General features: G+C 69.9%; 2 protein-coding genes across 3 annotated transcripts; both read right to left on the minus strand.

Moving 5' to 3' along the window:
• Positions 1-1,839: 1,839 nt before the first annotated feature.
• LOC147414008 (serine--tRNA ligase, cytoplasmic) lies at positions 1,840-8,088 on the minus strand. The gene is made up of 11 exons (XM_086476580.1): positions 7,953-8,088; positions 6,051-6,121; positions 5,796-5,876; positions 5,006-5,164; positions 4,358-4,501; positions 3,858-4,013; positions 3,241-3,462; positions 3,008-3,137; positions 2,354-2,511; positions 2,113-2,242; positions 1,840-2,000 (listed from the first exon to the last, which is right to left on the minus strand). Exons 1-11 carry the CDS (start codon positions 8,086-8,088, stop codon positions 1,840-1,842), a joined length of 1,548 nt encoding a protein of 515 aa, XP_086332706.1.
• A 1,545-nt stretch (positions 8,089-9,633) lies between these two features.
• LOC147414009 (endosome/lysosome-associated apoptosis and autophagy regulator 1-like) lies at positions 9,634-21,205 on the minus strand. 2 transcript variants are annotated; one of them, XM_086476493.1, is made up of 22 exons: positions 21,101-21,205; positions 18,411-18,531; positions 17,651-17,843; positions 16,675-16,822; positions 16,485-16,565; positions 16,145-16,250; positions 15,915-16,064; positions 15,569-15,657; positions 15,299-15,476; positions 14,423-14,551; positions 14,247-14,337; positions 14,037-14,142; positions 13,800-13,937; positions 13,465-13,719; positions 12,682-12,855; positions 11,232-11,412; positions 11,017-11,113; positions 10,815-10,916; positions 10,400-10,526; positions 10,124-10,302; positions 9,864-10,029; positions 9,634-9,702 (listed from the first exon to the last, which is right to left on the minus strand). In XM_086476493.1, the coding sequence occupies exons 1-22, from the start codon at positions 21,203-21,205 to the stop codon at positions 9,634-9,636; spliced, it is 2,985 nt and encodes a 994-aa protein (XP_086332619.1). The 2 variants fall into 2 exon arrangements, with proteins under 2 accessions (XP_086332619.1, XP_086332620.1); XM_086476494.1 differs by lacking the exons at positions 15,569-15,657; positions 15,915-16,064; positions 18,411-18,531; positions 21,101-21,205 and having other exon boundaries at positions 16,167-16,250; positions 17,651-17,826.
• Positions 21,206-22,755: the final 1,550 nt, after the last annotated feature.

Here is a 22,755-nt window from a genome sequence, read left to right on the forward strand (position 1 = left end):
GCCGCCGCTGTCCCCGGTGCCGCTGAAACCGCCGGTGCTCGGGAAGGGCCGCGCTCCGCCGCTGTCCCCGGTGCCGCCGGCACCGCCGCTGTCCCCGGCGCCTCCGCGGGGTTGAAGCAGCGGCAAGAGCTCTCCGGGCGAGCAGGTGCCGGTGCCGGTGGCGGGTCCCGGGGGCGGGCGGCGGGGCTGGCCCGGCGCGGGCAGCGGCAGCAGCAGCAGCAGCAGCAGCAGCAGCGGCGGCGGCAGCAGCGCGGCCCCGCGGGCGGGCGGAGCGCCCATGGCGCGGTGCGGCCGCTGCCGCCGGTGCCCGCTGCGCCCCGCGCCGCCGCCCGCGCCCCTCCCGCCGCCCGCGCGCGCCCGCCGGGGCGGGGCCGGCCGCTGCACCGACCTGCGCCGCGCTTAAAGGCGCCGCCGCACCCACCCCCCCCCCCCGCGGCTCCTCCTCCGCCCCGGGCTCCACCGGCGGCACCGGCCCCGCCCGCACACCCCCCACACCCCCCCCCCCCGCAAGCACACGGGGGTCGTCGTGTCCGTGGGTCCGTGTCGCCGTCCCGTGTGTGTGTGTGTCCCCCCCCCGTGTGTCCGTCCTCCCCCCCCGCCGCGACGCCGCTCCGCAGGTCTGCGCTGGCCCCATTGCGACTGGGGATAAACTGGGAGGCGGCGAGGACTGGGGGCACTGGAACGGACTGGAGGCACGGAGGACTGGGGGGAGTACTGTGTATGGAGGAGGGGGGGGGTATCCCCACGGGGCGCTGTGGGGGCCGTGGGTGCAGCCCCCCCCCTCGCGCCTGGCACCCATCCTGGCTGGCGGCGCCGGGCGCAGGGCGTGGGTGCTGGGCAGGACGGTGCAGAGCCCGGCCCGGGGGCCCCGGCAGCAGAACGGGTCGGATGGGTGCGCGAAGACGGGGGGGGGGGTGGGGGTGGGGGTGGGGAGCACCCACAGCCAGGGTGGGTGCTGGGGAGCCACCCGGGGACCCCCCCCGGCACCTGCCCCGGGGGCTCCGGTGACTCACCGGGGCTTCTCCCCGCCCTGGCCGCCGGCACCGGAGCCCTTCAAAGGGGGGGAACGGGGCGAGGACGAGCCCAACCGGCTCATCGGGGCGCTGCGGCGGGGAGGGGCGGGGGGGCGCCCGACGCCTGGGTTCCCTCCCCAGCACCCCACGGGTGCAGGCAGGGGTTTCCCACGCACAAGCACGGGGCTGACAGCCGGACCCCTGGCTCTTGGGGAAACTGAGGCACGCAGCCCCCCCCCCCCCCCCCCTCCCGGGGGGGGGGTCCGGGCTGGCAGCTGGGGCCGAGGCGTTGGGGGCCCCCGGCGCCTCTTTGAATTACAAATGGGCTCGGGCGAGCGCAGCCTTTGTCTGGGCCATTGTGCGGGACCGGCGGGGGTGGGGGGTGGGGGGGTGAAAGGCAGCCAGGACCCCCCCGCCGGGCTGGAGCCCCCCCCGCCCCCCCTTTGTTCCCCCCTCCCCCCCCAGGGACACGCAGCTCAGTAGTTCTTGGCTTTATTGGAGGGCAGGAGGAGACATTTCCCCCCCCCCCAGGGAAGGGGCCAGGGGGTCCCCAGCCCCGCTCAGCAGGGAAGGGGGGGGGGACAGCTATGGGGGGGCCGGAGCCCCGCTGGCATCAGTCCTTCATCCCGTGGGAGCGCGGGGGGGCTCCGTGGCGTGGAGGCGGGGGGGGGGCCGGGCGGTGATGCCGCAGCCCGGCCCTGAAGCGAAGGCGATGGGCGCAGCCCAGGCGGGGATGAAGGCAGGAGGAGTCAGGAGGCTCCCAAGGTCCCTGCGGTGGCAGCGGCGGGTGCGGGGGGGGGCGGGGGGTGGGACACACACACAGGACTCAGGCGCTGTTGACCCCCATGTTCTGCATCTGCTCCTCCAGGACCCGCTCGCTTCCCCCCCCCGCCTTCTTTTTGCCCCCCTCCTGCTGCTTCTTCTGCTTCTTGGAGAGCTCCTGCTCGATGGGCGCCGGCTTCACGAAGGGGATCAGCTCCCGGAGGTCTGGGCAGGGCGGGGGGGGGGACACAGCAGGTACCACGGTGGGGCAGGGGGGCACTGGGAACCAGTCCCGTCCCCCAGTCCCCCGGGGAAGGGAAGGGGTGCTGGGTGTTACCTGGGGGCATGAAGTCTCGGAGCTTCTCCGGGATGCGGACGCCCTCCTCGGTCTGGTAGTTCTCCAGGATGGCGCAGATGGTGCGGGTGGTGGCACACATGGTGGCGTTGAGCATGTGGACGAACTCCACCTGCGGCGGGGGGACACGGCGGGGGGGGGGGGTGGGACACGGCAAAGGTGAGGAGGGGGCGAGCGGGAACCCCCCTCCTCCTCTCACCCCAGCCCAGCAGCTCGGCCTCACCTTGTCCATCATCTTCTTGGTCTGGCCGTAGCGGATGCGCAGGCGCCGCGCCTGGTAGTCGGTGCAGTTGGAGCAGGACACGAGCTCGCGGAAAGCGCCGGAACCCGGGAACCAGGCCTCCAGGTCCAGTTTCTTACTGGCAGCGTGGTTGAGGGAGCCTGGGAGAGGGGGAGGGGGCAGCGCTGAGCGGGGTGGGGGGTCCTGCTCCACCTGCCCGTCACGGGGAGGGGGGCAGCGCCACGAGCGAGAGGCGTGAAGCCACCGAGGTGACTGCGGAAGGGCCGGGGGCTCCTGCTCCGCAGCGGGGAGGCTGGGAAAGGGCATTTAAACGGGATAATTTTCCTGGGAGAGCTTCCAGGGGGAGCTGGGACGCTCACACTATCCCTCTGGCAGGGACAGCTGTGGCGCAGCAAGGTGCCCCCGCTGGGTCCTGGGTGCAAAGCAAAGGACTCTGCAGGAAAACGGCCTTCCTCCAGGCGCCCCAGGGCTGAGGCGCCTCCTCCCCCTCGCCAGGGCTGGGGACAGACACCACCACGGGGAAGCCGAGCCAAGGACAAAGGCAGCCGAGCCGGGAAGTGGGTCAGGGCCACGGTGACACCCGAGGCGCTGGCAGAGGTGGCCGCTCTCCTCCCTCCGCGGCGAGGGAGCCCCTACCCGAGACGATGTTGACGATGTGGTAGGGGATGCCCAGGGACTGGTAGAACTCCTCCGCCGTGGCGATCATCTCCTCAAACATCTCCCACGACTTGTTGTCGTGGGGCGAAGCATAGACGAACTGCTCGATCTGGCAATAAAAACAAAAGAAGGGAACCCCACCGTCGGCGCCGGGATTCAGCTCCCCCTAAACCTCCCAAAACGCCGCCCCCCGCCCCCCGCCGCGCCCTCACCTTCTCGAACTGGTGGACGCGGAAGATGCCGCGGGTGTCGCGGCCGTGCGAGCCCACCTCCTGGCGGAAGCAGGTCGACAGCCCCGCGTACCGGAGGGGCAGCTCCTCCGGCTTCAGCCACTCGTCGCGGTGCAGCGCGGCGATGGGCTGCTCCGAGGTGGCGATCAGGTACTTCTCGTCGATGGAGCTGTCGTCCGCCTTCTCGCTGCCTTTGCCGATCACCTGGAGGGGGGGCGAGAGCCACCGTCCCCCGTCCCCAGCTGCTCCTGCACCTCTCCGGGGACGGAGGCTCCCCGGCAGATGCGCAGGCAGCCGAGGCTTTCCAGGGCCGGCGCTGGGAGCGGGAAGGGGCCGGCTGGGGAACGGGAGCAGCTGCCGTTTGGCCTCGTTCAAAGGCCCCGATGGCGAGGCTGGGGACGAGCCACCTCCCCATCACCGCATCGCCATGACAACCACCGCCTCAGCTGCGAAGACCAACTCCCCCCCGAAGACCAACTCCCCCCCCGAGACGTCTCGCCGCGGGCAGAGGGGACCTCAGCCGGAAAGCCGGTGCCCGGAGGGGCCGGCGGGTGCCAGGCGGGGAGCCGGGGAGCCCCGGCGGGCGTCGAGGCGCTCACCTTGTAGAGCTCCTCGTCGAACTGGCTGAGCTGGGCCACCTCCTGCATCACCTCCTTCCGCATGAAGAAGGGGGTGTAGACGGGAGTGTAGCCCTTGGCGCGGAGGCTCTGCAGGGCGTACTGGATCAGGGCCTGCTCCAGGAACACCAGGGGACCCTGGGGGACAAGAAGCCACCGCCTGTCACACGCACACCCCCCCCGCTGGGCCATCCCTTCTGGCTCAGCAGGTCTGGGAGCACGTCCAGCCCACGCCAGCTCCAGGCTCAGCATCACCCCCCAAAGCGCGGCGGGGACGCCGGAACGGGCCCGGAGGCTGCCGGGGCAGCACCATCGAGGCCGGAGTCGGTCCCACGCGACGAGCCGGCTCGGTGTGAGCTCACCCCGCTGCAGAGAGCTCGGCCCAGGGCAGGAGAAGCCAGGACCCCCCTTCCCCCCGTTCCCCCCAGCTCTCCCTCTGGCTCCGACCCCTTCCAGGCCCCCGCGGGGGTCTGCGCTCGCACCTTCAGGAAGTAGCCCCGGCTGCCCGCGACGATGGCCCCCTTCTCCCCCTCGTAACCGTCCACCATCACCACCAGGTCGACGTGGGAATACTTCTTCCTGCAGCTGCAGTCGCCCCACACCCGCTCCACCTTGTTGTCCGCATCCTGCACGAAGGCGGAGAGGGGGAGCCCATCGCCCCAGCTCCCTGGGGCGGCGGCAGCGGCGGCGACACCAGTCACCGCGCCGGGCCCAGTTTGGGATCCCAGACGACAGAGCCTGGAAGCCCAGTCCCGAGCCCAGCCGGGCGCTTATTGTGCGGCCACTTGGCAGCCGGCCCGGCCCGATTGTGCTCCCCCAGCAAACCATTCCTGCGGCTGAATGCAGGCAGCCGAGGGAGACCCCAGCCCCGCGGCTGGACGCCAGGTTCCCATGTATTCCCCCAACAATGGCCGTGCCCAGCGTTGTCTGAGCGGCTCTTTGTCTGCTCCCAGCAGGAACCGCTGTCTTGTCATGCAGATTTCAATCACCCGCCCCCACCGACCCGGGGTTGGGGGGGGACCTCCCCGCCGCTCGCTCGCCCCCCCCACCCCCCCCCCCCTGCACTCGCCAGCCGTTGTTTGGCTTCGACGAAGCGCCGCAGCCGGCCCCCGGCGCGCTCCCGCCCCTACCTCGTCGTTGCTGATGGGCACCGAGGGGTGCAGGAGGTTCCCGATCTCCCGCAGGCTCTCGAAACGCTCGGCCTCCAGCCGCCCGCGCTCGGCGTCGCACTTGAGGATGGCGTCGTCGATGAGGAGACGGACTTTCTTGATCTGGGACACCTGCAGCGCCTGCGCAGGGACCCCGGGTGAGGGGGGGGGGGGAAGGGAAGAACCCGCCGGGGAGAGGGGGCCGCCGGCCCAGCGCGGTTCAGCACCGCCCCTCGCGGCGTTTGGAGCAGAACCGTGGGCTGGACACACCGAACGCCGGCCCGAGGGGACAAAGGGCGACACAAGTCGGGCTCTGAAAGGGCCTGAGTGGCGGCATCACGCAGCGCCTGGCGGGGCCGAGGGGGAGCAGCCAGCTCCCGCGGCAGCAAAAGCCGCCGCCACGCTCGTTAACCATCGCGGTTAACGAGCTGGGAAGGGGAGCGGGGCAGGGAGGAAAGGCCTGGCAGAGGGGACGTAAGGATTGAGGCTGCTCGACCCCGCCTGGGAAGCGCAGGACGAGCCCCGGGCTGGCGAGCTGCCACCCCAGGCGGATGTTTAGATGAAGGAGACGGAGCAGGAGCTGGTTGCTGCTGGGCGGGACAGGGGGGACAAGGATCCTCCGATCCTCCTGGCAGGGGGTGCAGGCAGCTCCCCCTCACTCCGTGCTGGGGCTCTGGGCAGCTCACACCACCGACTCAGGGAATTCCAGGCGAAGATCTGGACAAACTGGGCAGGCCAGCAGCGCAGTGGGGGGAGACGGGGTCAGACTCACCCCCAGGATGTCGGCCGTGAGCTCGTCGAGGTTCTGTACGCTCTCCGGCACGGACTCGTCCGTCCCCACGGGCTCTTTTTTCTGTAAAAGGAGGAAAAAGAAACCCCACTAGGGTTAAAGAGTAAAGTTTCAGGGGAAAAATACTCCTTGATGATGCAAGGGAGAGACCTGCGGAGCAGGGACCTGGGGGAGACGCCCCGTTAGTAACATCCCGCCAGTGAATCGCTGCCGGGACTGCCGGCCCTCGGGCCTCACCTTCATCTTGTCCCCGATGGTTTTGCTGCAGAGGTTCTTCAGCTTGTTCAGGTTATCGGCACGAAACCTGCCTGGAAAGGGGAGGGGAAGGAGCCATCAGCCAGCTGCACCAGTGGCAGCGGGGCCGGGATCCCCCTCTGGCACCGAGGTGGGAGCAGGATTGGGGCCGGCAGCGCCAGGGACGCCCAGCGCCACCAGCCTGGGGCGTTTCGGAAGGACAGGGGAGAGTTTGATGGTGTAGGGCCAGCCACGATGCAGGGCAGAGAGGTGGGGAGCAGCAAACACGCTGCAACTGGGCCACGGGCCCACCAGGACCCCCGCACTGGGCTGAGGCCGCTGCGGGCTGAGCAGATCCAGGGCTCTGCGGCCACAGCGATGAGATTTGGGGTGCTGGATGAGGGGAGCGGGGAGGTCCCCCGTGGTGACAGCAGGGCTGGGAAGGGCAGAGCCCAGGATGCAGCCGTCCCCTCCTGGCAGGGCAGCCCACACCAGAGACACTCCAAGGCCAGGGATCACCCCAACAAGGCGACACCCCCACCTGCAGGCAGGATCAGACCCACGGGGGACGATTCAGAGCCAGGGAACGCAAAAGGGTGACGAGCCAGGGGACAAGGCACGGCCAACACCACCCTGGCAGCCACCCACCAGCCCCACGGCCCCGGCAGGCGGGGGATTGCATCAGCCGGGCGCTCTCCAGCGCGTCCTGCCAGCCCTGCGCCTCCCAGTTACGCGCCAGCGCTCCCCTCCGCAGCACCCACTGCTGCCGGGACAGGCTGGAGCCCCGCGGGGAGGGGGCTGGGGCACAGCCCCCACCGCTGGCCTGGAAAGCTGGCTGGTCCTGAGGGATGAAAGGCCCTCGGATGAAATGAAAGCGGTGCTGAGGGCCGGGACGGAGCCAGGGGACGCGCCGGGCGTGATTAAGCAGGGCCGGGCTCATCCACATCAAGGCAGCGGCGCTAAAAGGGTGTTCAAAGCCGCCTCTTTCATCCCGGGGCGGCGGCGAAGGGGGACCTGGGCGCCATGGGAACTGCAGGGCTCGGGCACCCACCCCTCCTCGCCTCCCACCACACCCAGCTCCCACTGGGATGGCAGCTCCCCCTGCCCCACCTCCCACCTGGGCTGGGGGCAACGGGGCCTTTGCTCCTGCCCCCTCGAACCGCCCAGGCATGGATTTATCTCCACATGTGGGGGGTGGCAGCGTGTGGGACCCCCCTGTCCTGCCCGGCCAGATCCTGCAGCAGTGCGGCTCGGGCGGCAGCGTAGGGAGCGTCTCCCTGCGGATCCCTGCTGGCGCTGGATCACCCGTGGGGATCCACGTGCAGGCTAAGGGGGACGGGCATCAGGGATGTGCCTCCAGGTCTGGGGAGGAAGGAAGAGGGGATGAACCGGGAGGACCTCTCCCCAGCCCCAGGGAATGAGGGGGATCCACCAGGGACATGCCCCCGGCCCCCGCAGGGATCACCCACAGGCTCCCGCAGTCCCAGGGGGGAAAGATCCCCCGAGGAGATTCCCCCCAGGCTGGGGAAGAGGGCGTGAGGGATTCCCCCAAAGGTCACCCCGCCTCAGTGAGGGCGTTTGGAGACAGGCTCCCTTAAGAGATCCCCCATCCCTGGGGAGGGGAGATGCAGAAGCATCACCTGGGGACAGGCCACCAGGCTGGGGGGGCTGAGAGCGGTCCCCCACCCCGGCGGCGTGTAAGAGGTGACACGCCCAGCCTGGGACACAGGGTCCCCTCTGGGGGGGGGGGGGGGGGGCGGCGGGTCTTTGTGACAAGCCCTCCGGGGGGTCCCCCAGCCCTAGGGGGTGCCAGGTCCCCTCAGCCCCCCCACCCCCCCCCCCACCCCGCAGCCCAGGGGGGGGGCGCCAGCCCCCGGCCCGGCCCGGCCCCCCCGCCCCACGTACACCTCCGCCAGGCGCCGTCGGCCCGCACCAGCGCGTCCACCAGCGCCGGATCCTTGAAGCGTTTGCGCTGCATCTCCCGCACCATGGCGGGGTCCCCGCCCTTGTCGGCGCGGAACAGGTCCAGGTCCAGCACCATGATGGCGGCGGCGGCGGCGGCGGCGGCGGCGGCGGCGGCGGCGGCGGCGGCGGCGGCGGCGGCGGCGGCGGCTCCTGTCAGCTCCCGGCGGCAGCCGCGCCACAGCGCGCATGCGCCGAGAAAGCCGCGCATGCGCGGAGAGCCGGCCTGCGCCGGCAGCGGCGGGGGATGCGCGTGCTGCGGGGAGCAGCGCCCCCTGGCGCATGCGCGGGGTGGAGCACGGGGGGGCGGGGGGGGGGGGGGCGCTCTGAGCATCCCTCGGTGGCCCCGGGAGTCCCCGGGGACTCTGCGTGTCCGCTCGGGCCCCCCCGAGCCCCCCCCCGGTGTCCCTCTGTCTCCCTGGCCACCCCCGGGTACTCTGGTGGCCCCTCAGCACCCCCTTCCCCGGCACACCCCCCCCCCCCAAGCAGCCCCAGGGGGCCCTGGGTGTCCCCAAGCGTCCCCCCCCCCGCGCACCCCTACAGCTCCCCGTGGCTCCCCATGGCACCCCAACACCGGCCCCCACCGCGGGGGGACATATCCCGGGACATGGTCCCCAGTAGGGAAGGCCGGGGTTGGGACGGCCGCCCCCCCGCACTGCGGTGGCAGCCCCCTGGCATCCCCAGGCGGGGAGCTGGACCCCACTGTCCGCCCCCCTGGGGGGCTCCCGGAGGGCTCCTGGGTGCCCTTATCCATGTGGGGACCCCGTCCCTGCCCCCCCCCGAGATGGCGGGGCCAGGCGGGAGACAGAAAGATCCATCTTTATTGCGCTGCGGGGACATGCGGATCCCCCGGCACCACCTAGAAAATGTGGTAAAAACCGTGTAAAAAGGGCCGGGGGTCCCGGGGGGGCTGGCACCGGCCCCTACCCCCTGAGCTGGGGGACCCTGGGGGTCTGTGGGAATGAGGGGCTCTAGCACTGAGGCCACAGGGGACCCCCAGGATGCCCCACAGCTGCGTGGGGACGTGCTGCCCCAGGCGCCATGGTGGTGACGGTAAACGCCGTCCCGGCATCGGGCACCAGCTTTGGGGCAGAATCACCCAAATTGGGCAATTTGTGCTGGTGGCCAAGGGAGCCCGGACAGGGAGAGGCGGGTACGGGGCTGGTGGTGGGCTGTGGCACACCTCGCCTGGCACGGCACGGCACAGCAGGGAATTGCCTGGCCTGTCCTGGCCTGGCCTGGCACAGCATCGCCTGGCGTGGGCTGGCCCAGCACGGCACGGCATGGCCTGGCCCAGCACGGCACGGCACGGCATGGCCTGGCATGGCAGAGCACGGTCCACCGGCACCCCGACACTCCCCTCCCCTGCCCCTCGCCCCCCGTGTGCCGCGTCCCTGTGCCCAGCCGGGGGGCACGGGGGGGACACGGAGCCGTCATACAAACCCCACACCTGTATTTGGCATTTTTCGGCGCTTGGCTGGCGGGGGGGGGACGGGACACATGGCGGTTTGGGGGGGGGATGGGGACGTACAAAAGCCATAACGAAGCTCCGGTCCGAAGCGGGTCCCTAAGGCCACGTTGGGGGGGTGGGGGGGGTTGGGCGCGTGGCCCCCCCCCTGCCCCGTCACAGCTCCATGGCGGTGCTGCCGGACGACGTCTTCAGCGGGACGGAGTCGAAACCATCCGGCGTCCTCTGCGGCGAGCCCCGGCGTCAGCGGGCTGAGCCCCCCGCCAAACCCACAGCCCGCCCCCCCCCCACTGGGTGGGGAAACTGAGTCACGGAGCAGCCGCAAGCCGGTGGCTTCACCAGTGTCTGCTCCGGGGCTGCGCCCCCTCCCCTGCCCCAGCCCTTACCTTGGACGTGAGGGACTTGATTTTGCCAAAAAGCGACTTCTTGGTGGCGAAGACCAGGTCGTCCTCGGCGTCCTCCCCCTCCATGATGGCGCAGCTATCCGGCGCCGGCAGCTCGCTCTCCTTGGCCGCCGCGTTCATCACCAGCTTGGAGTATTTATACTCCAGCCTGGGGACAGAGCGCGGCGGTGGCACCGACCGCTTCACGAGCCGTCCCCATGTCCTTGTGTCCCCCCCCCCCCTCCCCCGGTGGCGTCGCTCACTTTTGGTTCTTCTTCCAGAAATAAGCAGCGAGGGCGGCGAGCAAGACGGCGGCGCAGGTCCCGGCCGAGATTCCCACCTTCAGCCAAAAATCCACGCTCCGGCAGCCCCTCACCTGCTGCGCCGGCAAGCTCTGCCCGCCGCGGCACAGCCGGGGCTCTCGCCAGACGTAGGTGGTTCTCTGGGGTGGGGGGGAACACGGAGGGGGAAGGGGGTGAGGGGTTCAGCGGAGGGGGGGCGATGCCCATCGCCGTGGCGTCCCGCCCGCTGCGTGGTACCTGGATGCCACCGAGGCAGGCGCCGACGATGGGGCGGTAGTGGCCGGCGGAGCAGCGGGGACAAGCCTCGCCTGTCACCCAGAGAAAGTGGAAGGTGCAGCCGTCGCAGGTGCCCTCGGGGCATTTGCTGGGGAGGGGGACACACACACACACACACACATGATGACTTGTCACCGTTGGCCAGGGTCACATCGTCACCCTGGCCAACGGTGACAACCCAGAGTCAGGGACACCAGGACGGCGGTGTCCCCAAAGCAAAGCACCCCATGCCCTGCAACCAGGGCGGGAGATGGGGGTGCCACCCTGGGCGGGGGTGCCACCCTGGGCAGGGGTGCATGGGGTCTGTGAGGATGTACCCCCCCCGCCCCGTCCCGTCCCCAAAGCCACCCCTGTCCCCAACCGTGTCCCCACCTACCTGGGCACGGCCAGGGTGCCGGTGCCGGGGCGCAGCGGGTCGCAGCGCAGGCGGATGGCGGTGGCCCGGCCACCGCTGCAGGGCTGCGTCACGTCGTTGGACCTGGCGAGGGGGACGCGGGAGGGTCAGGGAGGGGGGACACACACACACAGCGGGGTCCCTGCGGGGGTTTGTCACCCCCCCCGGGGCCACCCACCCTCACCTGTAGAAGAAGACAATGTCGGGCAGGTCGGGGTGGCCGGGAGGAAAGTGCTCAGGGGGGGACACGATGCCGTCCAGCGTGGAGGCGGCGGTGACGCCTGCGGCGAGAGCGGGGTGTCCCGGTGACACCGGGGTCCCACGGGAGGGGACGGCGAGGACGAAGGTCAACCCACGGGGGGTGGGGACGGGACGGGACCCCCCCGAGTGACAGCTCACCCACGAGGCGGTCGGCCAGGCTGACGGGCTGCGAGGACACGGCCGTCTTGTAGCCCCTGACGTCGGGGGGCACCAGGATGGCCTGGCAGGCGTAGGACGTCACCACCCGCGCAGGGTCCCCCTCGCCCGCCGGCAGCCGGGCGTCCGTCACGTTGTCCGTGCAGGAGGCCATCTTCCTGCCCTGGCGGCGGGGGCACATGCGTGTGTGCACGTGTGCAGGACTGCGCGTGTGCGCGCGCGAGCGTGCGTGCTTGCACAAGCGCGGGGGTGTGCGGGTGTTTGCGTGACTGTGTGCGTGTGCGCGTGTATGCCCGCGTGTACCCCCGTGCTTGCACAACTGCATGTGTTTGCACGACTATGTGCACGTGGTTGCACGGCTGCAGGTGTGCATATGTGTTTGCATGAGTGTGCGAGTGTGCGAGTGTGCATGAGTATGCACGTACGCTTGCATGAGCGTGCATGTGTTTGCATGCATGTGCAAGCACGTGTGAGTGCTGGTGCATGCTTGCGCGTGGGTTTGCATGAGTGTGCACGTGTGTTTGCACGACTGCGTGCACGTGTTCCTCTGCGTTTGCACGGCTGTGCATGGGGGCGTGGATGCCCGCATGTACACCTGTATTTGCACAACAGCATGCACACACTTGCATGAGTGCAGGTGTGCATATGTGTTTGCGCGAGCACACAAGTGTGCACGAGCATGCGTGTGTTTGCACGAGTGTGCGTGTGTGTTTGCACGAGTGTGCATGTGTGTTTGCAGGAGTGTGCGTGTGTGTTTGCACGCCTGCACACTCACAGCCGCACACGCAACTGCTTACACACATTCGCGTGACCGTGCACATGCTGGCGCGGCTGGGCACCCTGGCACGCCTTTTTGCACGCCCGCCCTGCACACCTGTGTCTCCACGGGTGCCGCAGCAGGGGTGGCAGCAGCAGGGGTGGCAGCGCCATGGGTGTCACAGCAGGGGTGGCAGTGCCATGGGTGCCGCAGCAGGGGTGGCAGTGTCATGGATGCTGCAGCAGGGGTGGCAGCAGCAAGGGTGGCAGTGCCATGAGTGTCACAGCAGAGGTGGCAGTGCCATGGGTGCCACAGCAGCGGTGGCAGCAGCAGGGGTGGCAGCGCCATGGGTGTCACAGCAGGGGTGGCAGCAGCAGGGGTGGCAGTGCCATGGGTGTCACAGCAGAGGTGGCAGTGCCATGGGTGCCACAGCAGCGGTGGCAGCAGCAGGGGTGGCAGCGCCATGGGTGTCACAGCAGGGGTGGCAGCAGCAGGGGTAGCAGCAGCAGGGGTGGCAGTGCCATGGGTGTCACAGCAGGGGTGGCAGCGCCATGGGTGTCACAGCAGGGGTGGCAGTGCCATGGGTGCCGCAGCAGGGGTGGCAGCGCCGTGGGTGTCACAGCAGGGGTGGCAGTGCCATGGGTGCCGCAGCAGGGGTGGCCGCCCCGGCCTCACCTGGTTGCCGCAGAGGCTGAGGTTGAAGTGGTGGAAGTACTTGAGGCCCTTGGCGGTGAAGCTGGGGCCGCTGGCGAAGGCCGTGCCGGCGGCCAGCGCCGAGAAGTCGTAGCGCAGGATGCGGCCCGGCAGCGCCAGCGAGAAGCTGCAGTTGTTGTAGCAGAGGGAGCGGAGCTGGGGCGGGGGGCAGGAGGGGGCGGTCAGGGACGGCCGGGGGGGCTGGCGTCACCCCGCCGGGGACAGGTAGTGGCAGCCGTTGGGGGCGGCTGGGGTCATCCCCTTGGGGACAGCGGAGAGCTGGCATTGCCCGTCAGGGACAGCCGAGGGGTGGTGTCACCCACCCGGGGTCAGACACTGTCACCCACCCTGTCACCCATCCAGCACAGCCAGGGGGGCTGGAGTTACCTCCCTGGGGACGGCTGGGGGGCTGGGGTCACCTCTCCAGACAGTGTCACCCACCCAGGGTCAGGTACTGTCAGCCACCCAGGAGGGCCAGAGGGGCTGGTGTCACCTCTCTGGGGATGGCTGGGGAGCTGGTGTCACCCATCCAGACAGTGTCACCCACCCAGGACAGCCAGAGGGGCTGGTGTCACCTCCCTGGGGACAGCTAGGGATTGGCATCACCCATCCAGACGGTGTCACCCACCCACAATGCAGGGGGGACAGGCTGGTGCCACCCCTCCGGGGCCCACAGCATCACCCCTCTGGGATGGCCGAGGGGGGGTGGCCTCACCCGTGGTGACATCCCCCCCCACCCCCGGGGGGACACGCGGGGACGGGCACCTGGTTGCTGCGGGTGCCGGGGCCGCAGGGGTGGCAGGCGGGGGTCCCGTCCGAGGGGTGACCCCGCAGGTAGGTGCCGGGTGGGCACGGCCGGCAGGTGCCCGAGCTGCGGTCCACGGCGTTCCCGGGGGGACACGGGGCGCAGGATCCGGCCGGCTCGGGGGCGCAGCGCCGGCAGAAGGATGCCACCCCTCCCAGCACGTTGGTGACGTTGATGGAGTAGAGCTTGGCCACGTCGCTGGTGTACCGCCGGCCCTGGCACCGAGAGCCCCCGTCACCATCGCCCACCGGCACCCGCAGCCCCCCCGGGGGGTGTCACCCCCCCTGTCCCTCACCGCCTCGTGGTAGGGGGTGCGCTGGAAGGCCCAGGTGAAGCTCATGGTGGCGTTCTTCTCCACGACGTAGGTGTAGGACTGCTTCCCCTTGGGGCCCGTCCACGTCTCCACCGGCGTGTTGGTGCGGGAGTTGATGCCCTGCGGGGACAGAGGAATGGTGGGACCCCCCCCCCCCCCCCCCCCGCCAAAACCCAGGGTGTGTCCCCTAAATCCCCGCCCCGTGTCCCCTCCGCTCACCACCATGAAGTAGAGCTCGCAGCTGACGCTGCAGACCGTCTCGAAGACGAAGGTGATCCTGGCCACCTCCTTGCTCTCCGCGTCCTCCAGCACCGGGCTCGGAGGGCTGAGGACGGGCATGGGGACGGGCGTGGGGACGCTGCCGGGCCCTGCCCCATGGCAACGTCCCCCCACTCCCTGGGGACACCCCGGTGCTGGTCCCCACCTCACCTGAAGCCGGGGACCACCAGCGTGAGGATCATGAAGTCGTTATCGGAGGCTCCCGCTGCCGTGTAGATGTAGTCCCCGGCCACCTCCCAGCCTGCAAGGACACGGTGACGGCTCAGCGGGGGTCCCCGGCTGCCCCCGCGGGAGGGGACAGCGAGGGGACAGTGTCCCAGCGCTACCTGCCATCCCCTTGTACTCGAAGTTGATGCCGCTGAGGACGGTGGTCTCCATGTTGGGGGGCAACACGTTCCACCACTTGTACTCCAAGCCCAGCGCCGGCTCGGTGCCCAGCGGGCAGCTGAGGCAGCCTGGGGACAGGAGGGGACAAGCCTGCACTGGGATGGCACCCACCTCCCCCACCCTGCACCAGCTCTGGGTGCCCCAGTCACCCCCTGGGGACAATGATGGGGATGTCCTTACTGGAGCTGCTGGAATAGGAGCCGTAGGGACAGGAGGGGACGACCCTGCACCGCGGTGGCACCCGTCTTCTCCCCCCCCGCCACCGCCAGCAGCTCTGGGTGCCCCAGTCACCCCTTGGGGACAATGATGGGGACGTCCTTACTGGAGCCATAGGGACAGGAGGGGACAACTCTGCACCAGGGTGGCACCCTTAGTGTCCCCCACGAGCAGCTCTGGGTGCCCTGGTCACCCCTTGGGGACAATGACAGGGACATCCTCACCGAAGCTGTTGGAATAGGAGCCCTAGGGACAAGAGGGGACAACCCTGCACCGGGATGGCACCCATCTCCCCCACGAGCAGCTCTGGGTGCCCTGGTCACCCCTTGGGGACAATGATGGGGACATCCTTACTGGGGTCATAGGGACAAGAGGGGACAACCCTGCACTGGGATGGCACCCATCTCCCCCATGAGCAGCTCTGGGTGCTCTGGTCACCCCTTGGGGACAATGATGGGGACATCCTTACCAGAGTCACAGAGACAGGAGAGGACCATGCTGCACCGGGGTGGCACCCACCTTCTCTCCCCCCCCCCCCACTACCAGCAGCTCCAGGTGCCCTGGTCACCCCTTGGGGACAATGACGGGGATGTCCTTACCGGAGCCGTTGGAGTAGGAGCCGTAGGGACAGGGCTGGCAGGCGCTGCCGTTGGCTTTGGCGAAGCCGGGGTTGCAGGGGGGGCACTTGCTCTTCACCCCGGACGGGGGCAGCTGGGCCGCCTGCGGCAGCTCCTCGCTGCAGATTTTCGGCTCGGCCCATTTGAACATCAGCTGGGTCTGCCCGGGGGAAGGGGGGGCTGAGCTGGGGTGACACACACGGCGACAGCAGGTGCCAGCCCCCCCGCTATCCCCCCGCCCCGGGTCCGTACCTCGCCGTGGGTGTCGCAGGCGGTGTGGGTGTAGAAGTAATCCTTGTCGGTGCAGGGCGGCCGCGGTTTGCAGGACGCCGAGCCGGGCTCTGCCGACGGCGGGGGAAGATCGGTGGCTGAGCCAGCCTGGCGAGGGGACCTCCCCGCTGTCCCTGCCACCGTGCCACCAGCGGGATGCCCGTGAGCCCCCCACCCCCCCCCCCACCCCCCAACCAAGCGCTGGCAGGTCCTCCCTGCTCCTCACATCACCTCTCCCAGGGGCAGCCCCGCAGGGGGGACAAGGGCACCCGGTGGCCACCTCTAGGGTGAGGGGACAGGGGAGGGGGCCGTGGCTGCCACCTCTCACCGGCGTAGGCGGGGGGCTCGCAGGGCTGGCAGGCGGTGGCTCCTTTGCTGGAGAAGGTGTCGGCGGGGCAGAGCTGGCAGGCGGAGGAGCCGGCGGCGGGGGCGTAGGTGCCGGGTTTGCAGGGGAAGCACTCGGAGGTATAAGCCACCCCTGGCAGCGGGAAGGTGCTCAGGGAGGCGTCAGGAGGGTGGGGTGGGACCCCCCCACCCCCCAAGCCTGCACCCCCCTACCTGTGATGCCGATGTTCCTCACCAGCACCGGCTTGGGGACCTTGGACCACACGGAGAAAGCCGTGGTCCGCCAGTACAGCACGTTGTTGCCGCGGCTCAGCTCCACCTGGAAAAGGGGTGGGGGGTGCTGGGGGGGGTGGTCGGGTGGTCCCACTGCTGGGGAGGGCGTTAGCACCCATGGGTGGGGGGAGCTGAAGCACAAAGCCCTGCCTGCCGTCACCCACCACCCTCTCCACATCGCTGTGGAGCATCTTCTTCCCAGGGGAAGGACAAGGGACTCCGGGGGCTGTGCCGAGGGACCCCCCACCCGTGTCACCTCTCGCCCCGCGCCCTCACTCACGCTGTGAAACTCCCAGCCCTTCTCCGTCGTCCGCATCCAGCGCGACTCCTCCACCGTGGGCTGGCACTGGTCGTTCTGCACCTGCGGGGCCGGCGTCAGGACACGGATCGCCCCCCTCCGTGTCCCCAGGGACCCCCGCCATGTCCCCAGGGACGCCCACCCTCCACCCCTGCGGGCTCCTGTCACCTACAAAGAACTCGAAGACGATGCTGCTGTCGGGGTAGATGTACTCGAAGGAGACAGTGCCCGACTGCTTGAGGTTGACGGCGTACATGAGGGTGGCCGTGCACTCGTCCGTGTTGGAGGCCACGTAGTCCCCCAGCGGCACCCACGTCGACCTGGGCGGGGGGGTGGCACAGACCGCGGGCTCTGTCACCAGCCCGAACCCTGCGGCAGCCACGGTGGGGACGGCGGGGACGGTCACCGGGCGGGTGGAGCAGGGAGGAGGCGTTGGACACGGGAGTTTGGGGACAGCCTGGGGAACTCCAGATGGAGAGCTGGGGACAGCCCGGGGGACACGTCGCTGTGCAGTGGCCGGACCCTTATCCCTAGGGGACCTCTCCCCCAAAACCTGTGCCTGCTGTGCCGGCGAGAGGCGGGTGGGCTGCGGGGAGGAGGAGAGTGGGATCCTGCTGCGCCGGAGCTGCGCCGGGGACGGCGGCTGAATAATTAAAGCGCCGCTGGAAGTAGGTTACATTTGCAAGTTGCATAAATGCTGCGGCGGGCGCGGGGCAGCGCGGCGGGTGCCGGTGCAACCGGCTGGCAGGAGGGCTCTGGTCAACGGGCCAGGGTGGAAAATAAAGGTGCTGGCTCGTGGCACGAAGGTGTGGGGGCTCCCATGGGTGCTCCCTCTCTGAGGTTGGTGGGGGTGTCCCAGGGAGTTGGGGTCCTGCCACCGCGGGTGGGGGTGATGCTGCCCGGGTGTCCCCTTGCTGCGGCTGGGGTGTCCCCTGCGGCGCCCTGCTGGCATCGCCTCCTAGGGAAGGGTGACGGAAGGGAGCGTGGGGGACGGGGTGTCGGGGAAACGGGGTGCTCTCGCTGCACAGAGGTGTGGCAGCACCCATCCTGCTCACTGCAGGGGTGGCCAGCACCCCGAGCATCCTCCCCGGGCTCCAGCCCCGCCGTTAACAGGGAAGCACCGTGCCGGTGGCGGCGCGGCGACTCACGCGGTGCAGTTCTCCACCGCGTCGCCGAAGCCGTCGTCGACCTCCAGGTTGGTGGCGACGTTGGCGAAGCCGTGGGGCACCTCGTCCCACTCGTCGAAGCGGACGCCGGTGCCCAGCGAGTAGGTGCCCTCGGCGCAGGGCTTGCACGCCTGCGCCTTCATGTCCAGGAACTCGCCCGCCTTGCAGGAGAAAGCTGCCCCCGTGCAACGAGGAGGGGGGTCAGGGCGGCCGTTCCCCTGCTCCCCCTCACCCCGGTGCTGCTTCGGCCTCGTCATCCTCAGCTCCGCTTTTCGGAGCGCTTCCCGCTGGCAGGGGTGCCTGGCTGGCTCTGGGATCCCCCATGCCTGCACAGCCCCACGGCGGCAAGCCGAATCCCCTTCGATTGATGAGTTTTGGCAACGCCGTGGCGCTTCCCCGGCAAGCACCAGGCAGGATGCCACCCCCCGCCCCGCTGCCGAAGCGCGCCGCAGAGCCACGGCACCCCCCAAGGCTTGGTGGGAGGGGGGCCCGGTGGGATTTCCATCCCCTTCATCGCATCCCGGCCTCGCCGGTGCGGAGCTGACAGAGCCAACGAGCGCTCGGCGCTGCCGCGCAGCCACGTCCCGTCGCCGCCTTTGAAGGCACCGACGGAGCTGATGGGAAAGCCAACGCTTCGTCTCGTCGCTCCCCTCCTCCCCCGCCTCGCCCTCGTTTCCCACCCCTGCTCTTCCCACACCCCAGGACCACCCCCCATCCCCACCCTCCGTGCCCCCAACCTTACAGCACTCGGTGCCCTTGACGGGGTCCGGCAGGCCGGTGCAGAGTCCCGGTGTGTGCGGCACGGCCACCCTCCACCGCGAGCCCGCGCTGTCGCACGCCGTGTACTCGTAGTGGTACTCGGACTGGAAGAGAAAACGCACGGGGAGAGCTGCAGCCCCGAGACCCCCACAGAGCCCTGAGACCCCCTCACGAGGGGCTGCCCCCCACCACGTGTGCCCCGGCGCCTCTTGCATTGGGATTTTTGTTCTATGGTCTTGCGATGTCCCGCAGTGCCCAGTCCCCCCGGCTCGGCCAGCTTAGCCAGGCTACTGGGCCCCAGTCCGGGGATCAGCCTGTGGAATGGGAGAGGATGCTCAAGGTGGTGGTGGGGGGATCAGGGTTGGGGGATGCTCTGGGCAGGGGGGTGCTTGAGGCAAAGGGGTGCTCAGGGTGCGGGGACACTGAGGCAGGGAGGTGCTCAGGGGTAGGAGGTGCTTTGGGCAGGGGGACGCTGGGGGCAGGGGGGTGCTCAGGGTGAGGGATACTGGGGGCAGGGGGGTGCTCAGGGTGTAGGATACTGGGGGCAGGGGGGTGCTCAGGGGTGGCAGATGCTCTGGGCAAGGAGATGCTGGAGTCCCAGGGGGACACCTGGCTGGGGGGATGCTGAGGCGGGGGGGTCTTCAGGTAGGATGACCCCCACCCTCCAGGACATCCCCCCCCCCCCCCCCCGGGGATGCCAAACCCCAGGGAGGGGCTATGGGGTCACCCAGGCCACACGCCCACGCCCGGGGGCCTCGAAGACACCCGGCACTGCCCCCCCTTTCCCTGGCACCGTTCGCCTTGGCGTGACCCGAGCGCGGTGGCACGTGGTGCTGGTTAAACAGGCGCCACCCGGATGCGCCGCCAGCCCCGCGGCACCCCCCCTGCTGCGGGCACCCCTCAGCAGTGCCGCCCGCTTGGATGCCGGAGGAAAGGGGAGAGCAGGGCACCGTGACCGCCCCCCCACCCCCACCCCCCACCCTGTGCCACCGGCTGCCTCCAAGCCGGGACTGGCTCAAGGCCGGCGAGAGAAGGCGACGCCAGGGGCAGGCGAAGCCCGGCCGGTGCGGTTAATCTCCCGGTGTTCGCTGGCAGCGCGGTGGGGTGCTGGGTGGGGGCGAGGGGACGCCGCCGCAGTGTCGTCCCCCCCCCTTCCACTGCAGCATCTCTGGGGGTTCTGAGGCGGGCGCCGGGGCTTCGTGCTCCCGGCAGACGCCGGAGCGTGGCAGGTTGGCGAGAAGACAACGCTTTGATGTCGCCCGTCAGCTGGAAACGGCGGCGATGAGGGGGAAAAGGGGGACGGAGAGGGGCGAGGGCTCTGCCCCCAGCACCCCCTGCCTGCCTAACAGGCAGCACTGGGCCCCCCACGGCCCCGGGATGGGGATGCAGAGGAGGGTGCCCACCGCCACGGCCAGGACGGGGGTACCCGTGGGGTCACCCCGGTTCTCAGCAGCCCCGAGTCCCCAACATCATTCTTGATCCTGAGGGATTTCCTTGGGAAAAAGGTGGGGGTTTTCCCCTCTTCCCAAACTTTCCCCCCACCCAGCACGGAGCTGAGCGGCTGGGATGAGTGATATTAATCACTTCCCTTCATAAAGACTGTCATTTTTTTAAAAAAAAAATCTAAATAAATCGACCTAATTCAGCCCCGGGGTGGCTCTGCAGCAGGAGGGGGAAGCCCAGGCTGCCACCATCAGGGGAGGGAGAGGGTCTGTCCCCAATGTGGGGGAGAGGGACGGGGACATAACCTCTGTGGGAGCGATCCCTCCCGGGGACAGGTGCCAGCCGCAGTCTATTGTTCCGAGCTCCGGGCCGTGGAACACATTTAAAAAAAAAAAAAAAAAAAATTAAAAAATTGGATCACGGCACAAAAAAAAAATTACTGGCCCAGATGAAAAGCGGCCGCAGGTCGGGGAGAGCCAGAGAGGGGACACACGTGGTGCGACGGGGACAGGCGAGGGCCCCACGGAGGGAAATTGGGAGGAAATTTGGAAGCTGGAGTGGGGCTCCCAAAGCACCCAGGACCCCTCGAGCGTCCGAACCCCCTTGGCTTCTCCTCACGGGACACTTTGTCCCCACTTTGGGCCACCGTGTGCCAGGCTGGGAATGGCACGTGGCCGACGGGGACGTGTGTCCTCGCGCCGTTGTCACCCCCAGCACCTCGCGCCCGGGGAGGCTTTGGGGACATCCCAGTATCTCGCTGGGGACACAGAGGTGGGGCTGGAGGGTGGCCTCAGAGACACACACACCCCCCCCGCAGTGTGTCGCCCCCCCCCGATACTCCCCATCTCTATAGGGGACACCGCGTAGCCCCCCCCCCCCCCCCCTTCACAGCCCAGTCCTTATGTTCCCTATAGGTGACAGACCCCTACAGCGACAGACTGGAAATCCCTGAGGACTGGTCGGTACCCTGGGGGCCCGGGGGGGGGGGGGGGCTCCCCCCCCCCCGGGCCCCCAGGGGCCCGACCAGTCCCCCCACGCTATAGGGACACCCCCCCGCCTCGTCCCGGTCCTCCCCATCCCACAGGGACCAGCCCCGGCTCCGCATCCCCCATGCGACGGTTTTCATCTACCGGGAGGGGGGGGTTACCGGTTGCCGGTTCCCCCCCCCCCCCCCCCGCCCTCCTCCTCCTCCTCTTCCTCCCCCCTTCCTTCATCTCCCGGTTCCGGTACCTCCTTGCAGACGTGCAGCCGCTCCCCGGTGCGGCCCGGTGACACGGTGATGGCCAGGCATAACGCCAGCACCATCCACCGGGCTCCGGTACCGGTACCGGCCATGGCGCAACGGTGGCGGCGGCGGAGGCAACGCTCGGCCCCGCGCGGGCACCGGCCCCGCGGCCCCGCCCCCCGCCAACGGCCCGGCCCCGCGCGCGCACCTGCCGCCACCTGCCCCCGCCCCCGGCACCGGGCATCGCCCCCGGGAGCGGCATCCCGGGAACGGCACCGGGAGCGTGATCCCGGCAACGGCACCGGGCATCACCCCCCGGGAGCGTTATCCCGGGATCGGCACCGGGAGCTTTATACCGGGAACGGCACCGGGCATCACCCCCCGGGAGCGTTATCCTGCGAACGGCACCGGGAGCGTTATACCGGGAACGGCACCGGGCATCACCCCGATCGGCACCGGGAGCGTTATCCCGGGAACGGCACCGGCACCGGGCAACTCCCCCAGAACGTTATCCCGGGATCGGCACCGGGAGCGTTATACCAGGAACGGCACCGGGCATCACCCCGGGAGCGTTATCCCGGGAACGGCACCGGGAGCGTTATCCCGGGAATGGCACCGGGCACATTATACCGGGAACGGCACCGGGCAACTCCCCCAGAACGTTATCCCGGGAATGGCACGGGGCGTCATGCCCCGGGAACACCCCCCCCCCACCCCCCCCACCCCCCCCTCCGTGCACCGGCCCCGGGAGCGACCCCCCCCCCGGGAACGGCCCCGGGCGCGTATCCCCGTGCAGAGGCACCGTGTCCACCCCCGCCCTCGGTAACGGCCCCTCCTCCCGGCCGCCCCCCCCCCGCCCAACCCCCGTCCCGCCGGCACCGGGACACGGCTGGGGGGGGACACACACACACACACGACATGGCTGCGTGTGCTGGGCACGGGGGAGGGGGTGTCCTTGGGGACATCGCCACGGGGTGGGGACACGCCTGTCCCCATGGCGGCACAGGCACACGGTGGCTGCACCCCGCCGTGCCACCTCGGCAGATGGAGACCCCCCCGCTCAGCCGGTGTGTGTCCCCCCCCCGCAGTGTCCCCCCAGCGCGGCCACCAACGGCGGCTTCTCCTGGTTGTCACCGCCACCTGGGAGCGCAGCCGGGGTGTCACCCATGGGTGTCCTGGCGGGGGGACACGGCGCAAACAGCCCCCTCCCAGGCCTGAGCACCCTGCACAGTGCTCCCACCCCTTGCACGGGGCTTGCACGGCCACGTGTGACACTCGCAGGTGGGGCCCGTGTGGCCACAAGGCCTGCACAAACCCTGCGTGGGGCTGGCACGGCCCCGTGCGAAGCTCACACGTGTTGCACAAGGCTGGCACGGCCCCGTGTGAAGCTCACACGTGTTGCACAAGGCTGGCACGGCCCCGTGCGAAGCTCACACGTGTTGCACGGGGCTGGCACAGCCCCATGTGAAGCTCACACGTGTTGCACGGGGCTGGCACGGCCCCGTGTGAAGCTCACACGTGTTGCACGGGGCTGGCACGGCCCCATGTGAAGCTCACACGTGTTGCACGGGGCTGGCACGGCCCCGTGCGAAGCTCACACGTGTTGCACGGGGCTGGCACGGCCCCGTGTGAAGCTCACACGTGTTGCACGGGGCCGGCA

The sequence above is a fragment of the Leptosomus discolor genome, chromosome 21 (genome assembly GCF_034619465.1).
Source record: "Leptosomus discolor isolate bLepDis1 chromosome 21, bLepDis1.hap2, whole genome shotgun sequence".
Lineage (NCBI taxonomy): Eukaryota > Metazoa > Chordata > Aves > Leptosomiformes > Leptosomidae > Leptosomus > Leptosomus discolor.

What these genes read in the sequence shown, in the direction of transcription:
- LOC147414008 (XM_086476580.1), bottom strand. Translation starts at nt 8,088, where the DNA reads ATGGTGCTGGACCTGGACCTGTTCCGCGCCGACAAGGGCGGGGACCCC. An exon ending in GCCGGGGCTACTTCCTGAAG is followed by an intron (nt 4,014 to 4,357) that starts GTGCGAGCGCAG and finishes CTTGTCCCCCAG; the next exon opens with GGTCCCCTGGTGTTCCTGGA. An exon ending in GCGTCCACCAGTTCGAGAAG is followed by an intron (nt 3,138 to 3,240) that starts GTGAGGGCGCGG and finishes TTTTATTGCCAG; the next exon opens with ATCGAGCAGTTCGTCTATGC.
- LOC147414009 (XM_086476493.1), bottom strand. Translation starts at nt 21,205, where the DNA reads ATGGCCGGTACCGGTACCGGAGCCCGGTGGATGGTGCTGGCGTTATGC. An exon ending in AGGGCTGGGAGTTTCACAGC is followed by an intron (nt 16,251 to 16,484) that starts GTGAGTGAGGGC and finishes CCCCTTTTCCAG; the next exon opens with GTGGAGCTGAGCCGCGGCAA. An exon ending in CCTGCCTCGGTGGCATCCAG is followed by an intron (nt 10,303 to 10,399) that starts GTACCACGCAGC and finishes CCCCCACCCCAG; the next exon opens with AGAACCACCTACGTCTGGCG.